We start from the raw sequence: 16,189 nt of genomic DNA on the forward strand, positions 1-16,189 counted from the left end.
CGCTTTCCGCCAGAAGAATGAACATGTTCATTCTTCCGCTAGCGGAAGCCTATACAAATCAATGGGGCTCTGATTTTCTGTTTCAGCGCGGATTCAGCGCGGATTCAGCGCGGAATACAAGCGTAATACAAGCGTAATACAAGCGGAAATTACTCGCTGAATCAGCGCGGAAATGGGGAAAAGGGGGGGGAGGAGGATTCTAGTATATGTTCTGGTATAGTCTAGTTTACTCACCAAATACTCGCTGAATTTCAGCGCTGAATGCATGCGGATTCAGCGCGGATTCCTCGAGTATTCCGCGCTGAATTTGTCAACAGCTGATTACAAGCTGAACACTTTCCTAGCAGAATACGCAGGGATTCTGCTTGCATTCTGCTTATATTCTGCTCGGAATTCAGCGTCAGTTGATTTCAGGCGGAAATATTTCCTTGCGTAATCCGCTCCTTTTGCTCTGTGTGAACGTAGCCTAAAAGCTCCTACAGCAAGATGGAGAAAGCAGTGAACTGGTGGGAGAAGCGCTCAGCTGAGTGCTCCTCCCAGCTTGCTCTAGTGATTAGTTGGGATCTGAACATCCATATCCCAGCCCATCAAAACGTTTCACACACCTGTATGATACAGCATCTCTATGACATGTCAAAAGTTTAGTTAAATTATATTAAGTCTTAAAAAATAATATCTGTGGATCTAATAAGGAATATATACTCTATATATACATTATATATCAAGTAAGATTGTATTATACTTTATTTGCTTGTCTCATCTTTATCCTACATTAGTACTGTTCTTTGACTAATAAGAAAACGTTAAAAGGTATAATAGCAAACTCATAAAATAGTTTTCATATCTACAAGTAACTAGATGGCTCATAGTTTTCTCTTGTGTCTATGGTTTAGTAGCTGGTGACTTGAGAAAAATCTTTAAAGGGAAACTATTAGCAGGTTACAAGTATCTAACCTGCTGATATGTCTCTATAGCGCATAGGGCACCTGGGATAAATGTAAGTTTCTTACCTTGACTCTTGGCACTGTCTTTGTGGACTTTGTAGTTTAATCTATATGCTAATTAGATGGTTTGGTGCACTGGAGGCGGTACTACCACCCTCAGCCCCAGCAGGCTCACCCCTTCTTATAAATATTCATCCAGCACTGTTCAGTGATGAGTGTGAGAGTGACGTCACTGCAGAGCGCTGTCCCAATGTTCATTAAAATGGGCCGTGCAGGTGAGGCAGATCAGTGCACTGAGGGTGGTAGTGCCACACCCAGTGCACCAAACCACCTCATTAGCATATTGATTAAACTACAAAGTCCCCAAAAATGGTATAAAGCATAAAGGTAAGAAACTTATCTTCATCCTCAGCAACCTGTACCTGCTATTTTTTTCCCCCTTTAAAAAAAAAATTAAAGGGAACCCGACCTCCCGTTAGAGCCCCCTATACTCATCTAATCCCGCCGGGTCCCGCTTCTGGAGGTGGTCGGGTGATGAAGATCTCAGCCGCTGCAGCCCGACTCGCGCGCTGAGAGATGAGTCCAACACCCATGGAGAATGACAGGAGAGTCCAGCGCTCCGTCATTCTCTATGAGCGTTGGACTCATCTCTCAGCGCGCGCACCGGGCTGCAGCGGCTGAGATCTTCATCACCCGACCACCTCCAGAAGCGGGACCCGGCGGGATTAGGTAAGTATAGGGGGCTCTAACGGGGGGTCGGGAGCCTGTCACCCCGGCACGGGGGGTGACAGGTTCCCTTTAAGTCCTAGGTCATCTGAAGGTGCTGCTGAGTTGCAAAAATGTAGATGGCATTCTTAGGTCTCATACAGGGACTAACAAGTTGCTCGCTTCAAGAGTTCTCTATACTTCTTCAAAGACAGTAGCAAGAAGTACAAGAATGCGTGGTGACAGATTCCCTCAAAAAACGCTACACTGATGATGAGTGAAAATGACTGGTCCAATATAGATGCTTCTTTTACAATGATAGAAGAAGAAACAATAGCAGTTATAAGATTTCAGCTAAAGAGACCACTACAAATGCATTTCTCATAAAAACAGATCTCATACTGTAAACGTTCAGATCAATGACCTCAGGAGAAACTGTTTGCACGTCATCTATAAATCCGTATTCTATACATGCCAGAACACAAAAAAAGTCCTAGAAAGAACCTGTTTTGTCTCTTGTTCTGCACTGCTTACATGGCACTAGCTTTTGATTGCTTGCACGTCATGTTAAGAAAAATAAACAGAAACTATCTAGACTCTGAGACCTGGAATCAGCACAGTCTCTTGGGGTCAAAGATAACAAACAAAACCTTTCTGTAGAGTTCTACCTGGTATATTTTGGTTGACTTGAAATGTTCATCATTATTTATTTAATAAAACCATCTTCTTCACTACCAGCAGGGACAATGGGTTCCCATTGTCTTCTGTACCATAAGTCTATGGGACAGATACTAACTAAGCTAAGAATCCTTTATGTATTATTTAATGGCGTTTAGGGGGAGTTATGAAATGCAAAATATATTTTTACAGAGGACAAGGTCTCAAGATAAGTCACCAAGGGGCATTGAAAAATGTTGTGCACTTTAAATAATTTTCCACTACCCTGAACCTATAGGTTTGGACTAACAGCTGTTCTTCTAATATCTTTTTGCCTGTGTGAATGGGCAGATGATGGGCAGTTATGTCACCTGATGGGCCTATTTGATGCCTCTACTTAGAATGTTCTGATTACAGGCATCATCACACTTTAAGATTACAATTTTTCCTTATATTACCACCAGGGCAAAACCATGTTCTGAAATTCACAAATTCACAAAGCCACAGTTAGGTGATTTGCAAATGCTAGAGGCTGCAGTGACACATCCTTAATTGTTTGTAGCATCTGACCTTGCCACTACTTAAATGGGCACTGTCATTACCAATATGTAATATTAAATCAGCAGAGCAGGTGATATATTACATCACGTTGCATTTTTTTACAGTTTTCTTTATGAAGTACATTGCTATAAAACTGGCCACTAGGTGTCTCACTTACTGGAGAACTACACTCAAGGCTCCATCACTACGGGCATTTTGTCTTTGTGACAGCAAAAAATTAGACCAAATACAGGAAGTGATGTCAGTTGTTCCTCCACTCTGCACAGACCGGCCCAGTGAAGATGACTGCTGATTGGCCAGCAGCTGTACACACCCCTGTACACGCCCCTGTGCACTGCTGCAGCTGAGTAAACTAACAGCATAAATAAGGCAACCATTAACTATATATTTGCTGCGGGGGGGGGGGGGGGGTTATATGTCATGACAGGTACACTTTAAAGTGACAAGACCAGCTGCTGTAGCCCTTGTAGCTCATGATTGTTAGAGGACATACTGGGCCAAATAGTAACCGTCACCCATCTCAACCATAGCTAGTTAATTTTAGGCAATTTTATTTTCACTGTCTGAATCCTGCACATGTTTACAACTGAATTTGTACTTTATTTTTTTATTTCCTTTTTTTTTTTATTCAACACATGCTTACCTGGTAACTACATCATGCATGCTTGAAAGGAGAATAAAGCACTGCATATTAATAACCATTCTTGGAATGCTTCATTATAATTGTAATACGGTGACATACCCAAAGATGCTGTGGTTCAGATCTCATTTGCAAGCAGTACTCCCTCCATGAACATTTCCCTAGTCTACAATCTGTTATTTTGTAAAATGTATTAAGTGAGGTTAAGGCAAGGTGTAGTTAGTTGCATTTCCTTTTTTTTTTCATTGGACATTACAGGGAGCATATGCTTATGTGGCAGTGAGAGTGTTAGAACTGTTAACCTATATAGGGTTTGCAGAAAGCTACAGTATGTGCATGCCGGTAAAACAACCTCAATTCAAATGTATGTATAAAATTTTCAGTGGCAGAAATTTCTACAGTAAATCATTGGAGTGGAAAAACAACCTAAGGGCAGCACAGCTTATTCAGGTGAAAATGTTTCATGCTTGCTTACTGTTCCACCAGCAGTCTGGAAATACATATAAGGCTGGTTTTACACAAGTATAATAAAGGAACATTTGCTGCCAGGTAACACTGCTTCTCATGAGCAGCCACATGGACCCATCATATAGTATTCATCATAGATTCAGTGATACTTATGTGAAAAAAGTCTTACTCAACTCTTATTCAACAGGTGTTTTTTTAATCCAATGCTGAAGACTATGGGCCACATGTATCATCCGGCGAACGGATGATTTTTTGCGGAAAGTGCTGATTTGCGTATTTTTTTATTCGCAAATGGCCGATTTGCGAATAAAATATTCGCAAATCGGCACTTTCCGCCGAGTACGCCAGGGGGGCGGAAAGGGGGCGTGTAGTGGGCGGAACGGAGGGCGCGGACTCAAAGTCCGCGCAATTTACCATCCGTTCCGCCCAAATGTACGCCGAAAACCTACTCCAGTCCTCAGCTGGCGTAAGTTTTCGGCGCTGCGCACCGGCGCGCACGGGATTTATGTAGAGGCAGTCCGCCTCTACATAAATCTCCGTAGCGCCGGAGCTGCGGGGGCATTTATAAGTCCGGCGTAAAAAACGCCGGACTTAATAATTGCCCCCCTATAAGTATTCTAATATTAAAGGGAACCAATGATGGCAATAATACAGATAAAGGTACTTACAGTGGCCAATAGTTGTGCTAACACTCTTTCCTACCATATCTTTCTCAGCTGCTTTGGTTAGGTGCCTGAAAACAGACTTTTATTCTGGTATGTGGGTTACGCTAACTAGGAATTGGGGCAGAGACTGGGCTGTGACTAGTCAATCTGTCTGTCAGCGTGGTGAGTGACATAGAAACCAAAGCAGCCGACCAAGATATGGTAGGTTAGCACAACTATTGGCCACTGCAAGTACCTTTATCTCTTATATCTCTGTAATTGGCTCCCTTTAACTTTACAAACAATATAGAGTTCACTGTGTTTAATGTCTAACAGCCAGGTTTATGAATTGTCCAATCACCACCACAATAAGGAGCACACATTACCAACAATTATTGATGAATTTTGTCTGTTTACTAATGTCATGCAGAGGAAACTGAAAAAATAAATCTTGTATATTACGGACGCTATGATATGTATCAAAATCATGCCGAGAGCGGGGATAGTGTTTAAATCACCGCTGCACTGTAATGACACAGCCACGTGGCTGCTTCATTACAGTGCCACAAACAGGGTTTTCGCAAAGTGCCGGAAACACTCCACTACATGGCTTCCCCATCCGGGATACGGGATGAGGGAATGGGCCGTAAATATTAAACCATAATATTTTCCCATAAAACACGGTTTTATTTTCCTAAAGTGTAATTGGAAATCTGGTGCAGCTTTTTCACGCAAATTGTGTAACTCCCACTGACTTGAAATGGAGAGGAATAAACAGCATAGCATAACTGTTTCTGTAACTCCTGCTACTGTTTAGGAAACTCCCTCTAAAGTCAATAGGAGTTATGCAAATTAAGTAAAACAGCTGTCTCAGCTGTTTCTGGCTTTACATTCTTCAGCAGCCCCAAGAAGGCTAGTAGTAATGCCCCTTTAACTGAAACATCTTGTTCCCTCCTCCAATTCCCTCCCCCTTCTCTTGACTTAAGGTGCCCATATACCTTCAATAAGTGTCAATGGAATACTACAGCTATTCCTCACAAACCTCCTGGGAAAGTATGCATGGATTTTCAATGGGGAGAGGTAACCAAGCCACTGCCAGATACCTCTGCTGGTGGCTTATATCCAGTGTGAATAAAAGAATCAACACATAATCTGTCAGGTGAGAGTCTAAAGGCCCACATTCACATAGTTGGCTGTAATTTGCAGATATAACCATTTTTTCTGTACTGTGTATGAAAGGTGTTAATCCTCTATCTGCTTTCCAACTCTGGACTCCGGACATAGTGGGGATAAAATGCAACAAGACCAAAGATTTGAGCTGAATTATGCTTTAAACTATTCAACCAGAACATGTACTGCAGATTGTTAGCTTACCTGGAAAGGGCTGGCTCCTACAGCACAATGTGTAAACTATTCAGTTGCACAAATACTTTATATAAATTATTGTGTAAAATGTACAGAGCTATAGAAGATGTAAGGTATTGTGATGTGAAGATGTGAGGTATTAATAATGGTAATACGTGCCTTTTGATATACCTGATGCTATCCATGTATTATAATTCTTTACATAATAAAGGGTCATATAATACAATCATACTCTCCATACTGACAATGCATCCATTCACCAACCCACTAAACGTGCAAAAATAGACATTTACTTGCCTGATGCCATTGTTTCCACATCGGGACATCCTTCTCGTCTGTGAGGACTGCAGCTTTGCCAGTGTGTCCAGTCAGCCAGGAATCCTGAGTCGCTGCTGTCCACAGATCCTCTACCTGCAGAGGACACTGAAGATTGTAGCAAAAATTAGATGGAATCCTTTCATCAGTCGATACATAGTAACAGTGACAAAATCTCCCATTTCCAAGTCAATACAGACATACCCTGAAAAAAGCAGCAGAGTGTCTTTGTTATATATATGGAATATGTCAGTAGAAGGGTTAAGCTTTGCAGCAAAAAGTGTGTTCTTGAGAATTATTGTCATTTTCTTATCAGCCTGCACTTCTATATCTGTCCCAATTCCCATCTATTCAGCGCTGGTATTTCAAGTACATGGGGGGGGGGGGGTTTGTCAGTATCCATGGAGATATCTATGTTGAGAAAAGGTGAGCCTTGTTTACTGTAGGAATACGTCAGTAGAAAAAGCGTGGCAGAAAGAATAGAATTACATAACAGGGGGAAAAAAGCATAGAGAGCTGCCTGAGAATCTTTAGAATAAGGAAGAAATGCACAAAAATTCCAGAACACACCACAGGAGCAAACGCAACCGCACATGGAATCAACGCAGTTCAGAGACTCTCAGCAGCCTCTTCCGAGAGACAAGGACTCAACAGATTGTGGGAGGAAAATTAGCTAATGGCTTTATTTATGCAGGGGAACAATTGTACAGGAAACTGACATCTATGAAGCAAACACTCAGGAGATTTGTGTCTGTATTGTAGGATTGTCCCTGAGGTTCCTGTTCCTGGGAAGACGCAGGAAAAGTCAGGATGGATTGTATGAAGATGTCCCCTAAACATACAATACACATATAGGATACAGTTATACGTAGAGATATTTAAAAAAAAAAATCCTTTCTTGTAGATTGTCTGAATACAGCAAAGTGATAACTCTTTATGTTAAACATCATAGACACAATGGCATAAAATGTATGTCTTGTGAATGTGAAATAATGAATATAGTGAAAAAATAACAAGCTATAATGTAATTCCTACTGAAATACATACTGTTCACTTATATATTGGTGCAAACAATTAAATTGGGACAAGAGAGTCCAGATGCCCTTGGGACCTGTCCACCCATCTTTACATCCATTCTAGGTGAATAAGGTATAACCCCTGAACCAGTTCCTAATCCCTATAAATATTCATACTACTGCTTCAAATGCAAATATATGGTTATGTTAATGGTATGCAAGCTCTTCGCAGCATACAATGCCAATTTTCTTATTAGTTTATCCTTATTTTATTACTACATTTCCCAGGAGCATAAATTCACCATGATAACATACCAGCCGCCACTTCATCTGTTATTAGTGTTATTGAGCAGTAATATGATCTTGTTCAAAGTGCAGGGCACATAATAGGATATAGTACCCTAGGGTGTGAAGGTCAGGCCACCATCAGGACAGTACAGATGGCAGAGACTAATGTGTCTAAAAGAAAAGGGGCCCAGACTAGCCTGTTCTCTGTAATGCACATCCCAAGAGTCACTGCATTTGGTACTCACTGCATTGGTTCCAATCATTTATAAGAATAGTAATACAGACCGCAGCTAATCTTATGTATACCCCTTCAGGGACCCCCTAAATATATGATATGAGCCAGAAGGGCTGTATAAAGATCATCCTAACCCTTCTTTTGTTTCTACTAGTGGGACTGTCTTTGGAAATGGGAATAGCATAAAGCTTATATTACAATATGATCATTTTACAGATGTCAGGTTATCAGATGTCCCAAAAAAATGGGGTGCAATATGGAATATAGGAGAAATAGTAAGGGGCTATTTGACTGTATAAGGCCCAGATTTCATATAGTAGTCCACATTCAGGTACTGAGATCTCCACGGGTAACTAACAGAAAGGTCAGAAATAGGCCATAGACCACACTGGCTCCACATGAATATTTTCTAACAGTGATAAAAAGAAAAATGCATCCAAATAGAAATGTCAGAGCTTGACAGATTAGTAAAATGATTCCAGGTGTGGTCTGAATATGTCTCGCCACTAAAAGGTGTGAAAGTGCTTCCTGTACAATTAAAAAAAAGGCTCTCAGAGGCTACTTTGGGGTAGTGTACCTCTTGGTGAGAGCTTAATGAGCTCTAGACATGTCTCTATGACACATTTTAAGACAAGCTATTTAGAAGCATAAAGAACAGTGGTTATATGAGGGCAAGCACACAAGACAATAAGACTTTGGATGGCCCAGACAGACTACTACTTGAGGGTTGTTTGATCTGCCGACAGTTTTCTTGTCCACCATCCAGACACATGTCACCCCGTCATTACACCTGTGGCTCTGTCTAGACCACTGCTACTCAAAGTTTTTGTTTTTTGGGCCTCACCCTGCTGCCTCACCAACAAACACACATTACTATGCAGCACCAGATACCACGATGTGGTGCACATAATATTCCAGAGCAGCAACACCAAAGTGCAGAAATAAATATTGCTTCACCTTTAGTAAGCTAACACCACAGTGCAGAAATATACTGCTTCACTTGCAATAACCCAACAACACCCTGTACCAAATATATAACGCTTCATCTGCAGTAACCCAACAACACCCTGTACCAAATATATAAAGCTCCATCTGCAGTAACCCAACACCACATACTGCTTCACCTGTAAACCAGCCCCACAGTGCAGCACTTCTTTCTCCACAACCCATCCTTCTACTCACCTGGCAGTTTACACACACACACACACACACACACACACACACACACACACACACACACACACACACACACACACACACACAATAACATGATTCTACTCCTAACTTCCTCTTCTTGTGGCAGTTCCCTCTCCCCTTCTTACCCCATTTCTGTGCAAGTGGCACTCCTGGCACTTCCAGAGAAGCGGTTGGTGTTCCTGTCACTGTCAGAGTGGCGTGCAGCATTCCTGTCACTCTCAGAGTGGTGGGTTCTTGGCACTGTCAGAGTGATGTGCGTCTATCAGCACTGTGCACTATGATAAATGATATCATAAATTGCTATGACAAGTATAGGTAGACGAACAAAACAATGTGTGTAGTGTTCCAGTACAGGTGTGCCACTAAGTCCTTCTGCACCTCGGCAAAGTAACAGACTCATTTTTTCACAGAAGGGGATGAAGGAGTCGTTTTTTCCCCACTAGGTGTATTTTTCCCTCACTTTTGTATTTTTTATGTACAGTATATTATACTATGCACAGCTGAAGGATTGAGGGGTTAACTATTTTTTGTCATCTGCTTTGTTTTGTCCAAACACAGGTGCAGGCTTGTTTTCCCTCACTTTTCATCCTACTGTATCTTGTCTATTGTCTCTTGCACACACACAGCCTCACCAATCACAGGCTGGCTAATGTGTCCCTATAAAAAAGAGCTAGTCCCTGGTGGGAGAGTCTTTCTAGTTGATTTAGTGACAAACACAGAGCACATGTTCCTGCTGCAGAGAAGCCAGGGCCTGGCTCAGGCCAGGACCCTTGTCAGGGACATAGAGACTTATTCTTTCATGCAAGTAACTAACGCTAGCATCCAGTGCTTGACCCTCATGATAGAAGACATAGTCTGAGGAATACTTTGTCCATGCCAGGGATACCTTCAGCAACACACTGGGTAGTATTCCTGAGGCTAGGTACTGACCCCAGTAGGACAAAGCAGTGTGTAAGCCTATGTATCCTACTGTGATGCATGGCTATTCTGGGAGGTTTTGAAAAAACTGCTTAACCCAACATAGGGACATGGGACCTCATGCTACCCTAGCAGGATGGGTACCCCGACACTATAGAGCAAATGGTGATCAGATCAAAAGTATGTCTACGTGAGTATGAGTATCTTCTTCTCTCAGAAATACGCTATCTCGGCAGAGTACACTGCTACATTGGACGTCTACTCTACTCTGTTCGTACAACTTTTAATACTAGTATTTCCTGCCTGTACCTGCAGTCACCACAAGTGTGTTCATTGGACTCATCCAAACCTTGAACACAGCCTGTTTGTCCGGGGGTTGGTTCCAACACCACTCCTGGCCACTGTGACAAGTGCCCAAGTGACCCAACACCCACACAGCAGCCAAAATACTGTACAAGCTACCCCGGGTCTGAAGGAAATTTTAGGGAGGTAAGCATCCACATCACTGCTGCACATACTGCCCATGACAAACCTCCCATTATACTGCCCCACAAAGTACTTGCCCCCACAGAGTAGTTACCCCATTATTTACCCCCCAGTAGATATTCCCATAATAGTTTCTCATATACTAGTTAATTATGTCACTAGTGCCTTAAAATAGTAAATTGTCCTAGTAGTGCCGGACAGTTAATAACCCCACTAGTGACCCACAAATAGCTAATTTCTCCAAAAGTTACACATTAGTGCTGCAAAAATATTTAATTCCCCACCAGTGTCCCACAAACAGTTAAGTCCCACAAATAGTTAATTTACCACTAGTGCCAAAGGGCTTGATCTCTGAAATGTAAGACCATAAGGCTGAAATTTCCTGGGGAAACAGACTTAAAAGACATCTTTTTAATTGTGGGGCATTTTGAAGATTTTATCAGATGCACACCCCCTGTTTAGAGTGGGTTTTATAACAATAAATATGGGTGCACAAAAAGATCAGCTGATCACTGGCCCTTTTACACTGGCCAATTTTCAGGAAAATTTGCTTTCCTAAGCTCATTACTGATAACTGGCCTATGTAAAAGGCCATTAGGGTCCTTTTACACAGTCCAATATAGGGCAGAGCAAGAATGCAAGCAAGCACCAATCAGTAAGATCAGTGCTTTTTTGCAGCGCCTTTAGAAAACACAGTTTATCCTGCTGCCAGGCTGCACAAACAATCACTTTATCGTTTGTGCAGCCATCTAAACATATTGCTATTGGCCACACATCTCCTGTTTATAAAGGGAGATGTGCGACCAATAGCGAGAAGTTTCCTAGCAGCGCTCCTTCTCGATACTCGGCCCATGTAACATGGCCTTTAGATGCACTATATTTTCTATTTATTGATACATGAACATGAAATAAAACAGTAAAAAGAGTAGTTCAACCAGTCTATCGTGGAAATAACTGCAAAAACAATAAAACATAAATAAAATAAAAACAATTTACCATCTTGTATACAGTTGTTTACAGCTTCATGTTTTATACTATTACACCAATATCCCTTATCTATGTACATATCAAATGTGGTTGTTAGAAAACCATTAAACACATGTAATGATCTATGCAGCTTATCAGATGTAGATAGAATGTCAGTGTTAATAGGTATAACATGCCAAGTTTAGTTACATAACAAGCCATTTATCTAGCTAGCAATGCTCAGATGTCTTATAAGAAGCACTTTACCATTAAACTTCCCTTAGAAGTAAACCTCACTGGGAGAGTAACAATCAGTTCTAGTCAATAGGATGTGTATCAGTGAACAGAATTCAACAGCATTTTAGTTCTGGCAAAGTGGCCAAATATCTAATATCCTGCCTTAATGCTGTAGGAGAAGATACAGTGAGGTCAGCAGATCGGAAGAATCCAGCTCTCTCCAAGAAACGCCACTTAACAATCACTTAAAAACTCAAAAGCAAAGCTGAAAGGCTTTAAAGTAATTAACCCTTCAAGATCGGGTTTGTAAAAGATGTAGAAGCATAAAACTAGAAATGGGTGCGTCATAAGATACAGATGTAGAAGGCTATCCTTGACATTATTCACTTTCTACATAACAGTAGTGTGGTGAAGAACTGAGGAGGAATAACCCCACTAAAAGCTGTAGCTATCAATGTGATGATATTAGTTTATTCATAGTTGTAATATAATATAATATAATATAATATAATATATATATATATATATATATATATATATATATATATATATATGTAATTATTTGTGAACTAACCTGGACACCTGAAGTCTTTCTTCCCTACGAGGATCCCCAAACAGCAGCCCATTGGTATGAGGGTCTGTTACAGTGTAACAGCGGAGCAATGACAGTGCCCTGGGTGTAGAGCAGTGACATGACTTTGCTGTAACAAGGTCCCAGTCCTTTGCACAATGCATCTTTTGACAGCACTGCACATCTGTAGGCTGGAGGAGGAGACAGAATGGCGGAGGCCTTGTGAAAGAAGGGTAAATGGTCTAGTTTATGCAGAATGAGTTCCCTGGCAACATGGCACATTTTGCTCCCACTCCTGCTTTTAGATTCTTTGCATTCTCTTGATATTTTTGAAGATTTTTGTTCAACTTTTGTGCATTAAATATCAGCCCTATAATATACAGTATAAGTGACATGGCTCAATAGAAATAACCAATACTATACTGTATGTAATCCAGTGGTCTGCATTTGTTATGAAACTACAAGTCCCATCATGCCCTATAATCTGCAAACTAATTCTTTCTGTAGGTTTTGAAGTTTTACAACAGCTTAAAAGGAAACTTTTAGACTCTAACTTCTGCTATGTTCCCATAGGGCTGGGGATGCTGAGATGAAGATGAAGGTAATTTTCATACAGTACCTTCTTGCAATCTTGTTTTATCTTGTCTTTTTTCAGATACACAATTTTGTGTCTGTTCTTAATCTTAGACTGGGTTTACATTCATAGGTTATGTTCATACACCATAAAAACAGTGGCCATTGTTTGTATTTTATTTCTATTTGGATTGCAGGCACATTATTACTATATGGGGGCAAAGCAGGAGGCATAATTACTATATGGAGGCACAGCAGGGAGCATTGTTACTATATGGGGTCACAGCGGGGGCATTACTACTATGTTGAGGACACAGCAGGGAGCATTATTACTATATGGGGGCACAGCAGGGGGGCATTATTACTATATGGAGGCATAGCAGGGGGCATTATTACTATATGGGGTCACAGCAGGAGGCATTATTACTATATGGAGGGCACAGCAGGGGCATTATTACTATATGGGAGCACAGTACGAGGCATTATTACTATATGGGGGCACAGCAGGGAGCATTATTACTACATGGGGGCACGTCAGGAGGCATTATTACTATATAGGGGGCACAGTAGGGGGCATTATTACCATATGGAGGCACAGCAGGGGACATTATTACTATATGGAGGGCACAGCAGGAGGCATTATTACTATATGGGGTCACAGCAGAGGGCATTATTACTATATAGAGGGCACAGCAGGAGGCATAAAAACTATATGGGTCACAGCAGGGGGCATTATTACTATATGAAGGCACAGCAGGGGGCATTATTACTATGTGGGGCACAGCAGGAGGCATTACTACTATATGGAGGGCACAGCAGGGGGCATTATTACTATATGGGGGCACAGCAGGGGCAGGGGGCAACCCACATACCTACTGACTTTAGTGCACGTTTATCAAGATTCGTCCTGGTGCCAAAAAGACCTAGAAACTGCCCTGTGTAAGATGTGTTCCTCCTTATGGCCTGTCCAGTGATCCAGCAGTATATGTGAAACGCCACATGCTATAAACTAAATGGGATCCATTCAAAGATCCCCATACAAATGTACTAAAAATGCCACAAGAAAGTATGCATTGACTGCTTGTATGTCTGCCATCCATGGTTTGTACAGTGGCTCTTTAATAGAGACTTAGAGGTATTCCATATGCAGCTGTTGGATACCTACACAAGTCCTTTAAAACATCATACACAAGTTTTCCCTTAGATTCTATATGGAACATTGTGTAAAGGATTAACCTCTGCTTGCTTCCATATAACACTAGAGATTCATGAAGACCCAACTTCTTATTAAAACACAGCACCCAAAAATAATTCAGATTTGTAATATCGGGGTTTACGTGGGCCCTAAGAAAATATTTATTAAATAGTTATACTAAGATATACTGAGGTACTGTATATTCCCTCCCCAGTTATAACCTCCATTTAGTGATGAACCTTTGAATTGAGTGGTGTTTTACTGCTTGATACTTATATTGATTTCTCATTTCATATCTAACAGCTAGGTGGCAATAAGACTATTGAAGAATTAGAGGCCAGCAAAACATCTTACTGAGAGTTTTGGTTCTGAATATGAAATGTGGTCAGTTCTTCGTATTTATAGAGCTGTGGCCAACCTCCACTTACACTTTAATGGCACTATGTCTTGCTAGAGAATGTTCTTTCAAAGATACGCTGTATAATGGATCTTAGCAAACTGCACGGCATACAAAATACAAAAACTAATCCACTTCTCAGTGAAATGACTACTGTTGTCACAAGCCTGTGCCTCTACCAGTATCATAGCAATAGCTTATCTAGCCATATGATCTACATAATCTCTTCTTACGTGTAATAGCCCTATGTAATCAGTGATCAGCTACAACCAGGTAACAATTAGTTAATTGCCCTACAGCACCACCACAGGCAAAATTAGAAATTACACAGTGCCCATTCAAATCAATGGGTAATCTAGAAGGACTTATTCCAATTTATCTCCATTCTAGCAAACACATTAGGTTCCAGTGCCCCAGGGATAAAGTAATGCCCCCAAACACCTTAATGTACATATTACTAAAAAATGCATTTTACAGAAACATGGTGCACTGGGGACACATAATAAAGATAACATGGTAATCACCCTAACATGCCCTATTAGCCTATATCAGCATGTTAGGATGCTGTAAGTTTCCTTATAAATTATAAAATCATAAATATAGAAAATTTCTCTCTATAATTGTGATAAAGCAGACATTAGACCAATGGAGTTCAGTTACAATAGACATTATAGGTGGTTCCCTCAATGTGCCCGCAACACATTGCTTTGTAATAGAACACTGTATACACTGAGTGTGTGTGTGTGTGTGTGTGTGTGTGTGTGTGTTATTAGAACTCGGCTCCATTCCCTTCAATGGAAACAATTAAACTGGAAACAATAATGGCAATGTTTCTGGAAGAAAGTAACTATGTTTTTTCTGATCCAGGATAGCTTCTTTGAGATTGTCATATAGCTACTAAGAATTATAAACAGCAATGTGTATTATAAAGACAGTTGCATAAGCAGCAATAGCACCATTAAGAATTCATTTCCTGAAGAAAAAACACAAGTTTAACCTTGTTACTAAAAATATAACTTGGATAGCAATCTGAAACCTGTTAAAAGCAACAATGCAAGATTTCTAGTTCTCCAGATGAAGTGTGCAGTCTTTCTATTGACAAGCAGAGATAAAATAAGGTGTGTGCACATGCCAAGCAGTAAGCAACAAACCCTAGCTATAAATAAAGGCTGAAGAGAGAGAAGAGCCAAATCAATCCTGTCCTAACACAAGTGGCATACTAGTGTCTCCTTACCAGGGCAGCCCGCTGGTTCTGATCATGGTTCCTCTGTAGTGTTGTGCATGGCAGGAGTCTTGACAGGATTTAGGTGTGTGACTGTAGTTTCCAAGTGTAGAATGCACTGATTGGGAGCCAAGTGTATGCAAAACCAACCCCTCCCTCCTACACTACAGAAGGAATGTCTCACTAGTTCCTTATCAAGCATGTACCAGGGACTTCTCCTTTTCCCAGAACCTCCTTCTCACACAATGCATCACCCCTCCTGTCATCAGCACAGTCCACAAGATTACAATGAATATCCCTCGATATCACAGGATTCATGGATCATTAAAATAATTCTGAAATTCTGAGGAAGGGCGAAATAGCTGTCACTTATTAGGTCTATGTCTGGCCCCTGTCCTGCTACAGCATATACTGATGGGCATGTATCTTAAAGAACAATAAAAGTCTTATTTATTCATGGTGAGGGTCCTCTCTACTCTTCCTCTTGTAGATCATTCTGAAATGCAGTCCACAGAGCTCTGTTCACACTGGATTTGTTATATCTGTCTTGATATAAAGGAAGCCATATTAGATATAAGGTATGTGTTTT

At 40.9% G+C, this 16,189-nt stretch overlaps 1 protein-coding gene across 1 annotated transcript in view; it reads right to left on the reverse strand.

The window, feature by feature from the left end:
- The window catches only part of SH3TC2 (SH3 domain and tetratricopeptide repeats 2), a 71,370-nt gene extending 55,631 nt beyond the window's left edge, over window positions 1-15,739 (reverse strand). Inside the window, exons 1-2 of the mRNA XM_069972330.1 lie at window positions 15,613-15,739; window positions 6,282-6,407 (exon numbers count right to left, since the gene is read on the reverse strand). Coding sequence (XP_069828431.1) covers window positions 6,282-6,291 — 10 coding nt within the window. The 5' untranslated portion in view covers window positions 6,292-6,407; window positions 15,613-15,739. The remainder of the gene's footprint in view (window positions 1-6,281; window positions 6,408-15,612) is intronic.
- Window positions 15,740-16,189: the final 450 nt, after the last annotated feature.

Source organism: Dendropsophus ebraccatus, chromosome 1 (assembly GCF_027789765.1).
Source record: "Dendropsophus ebraccatus isolate aDenEbr1 chromosome 1, aDenEbr1.pat, whole genome shotgun sequence".
Lineage (NCBI taxonomy): Eukaryota > Metazoa > Chordata > Amphibia > Anura > Hylidae > Dendropsophus > Dendropsophus ebraccatus.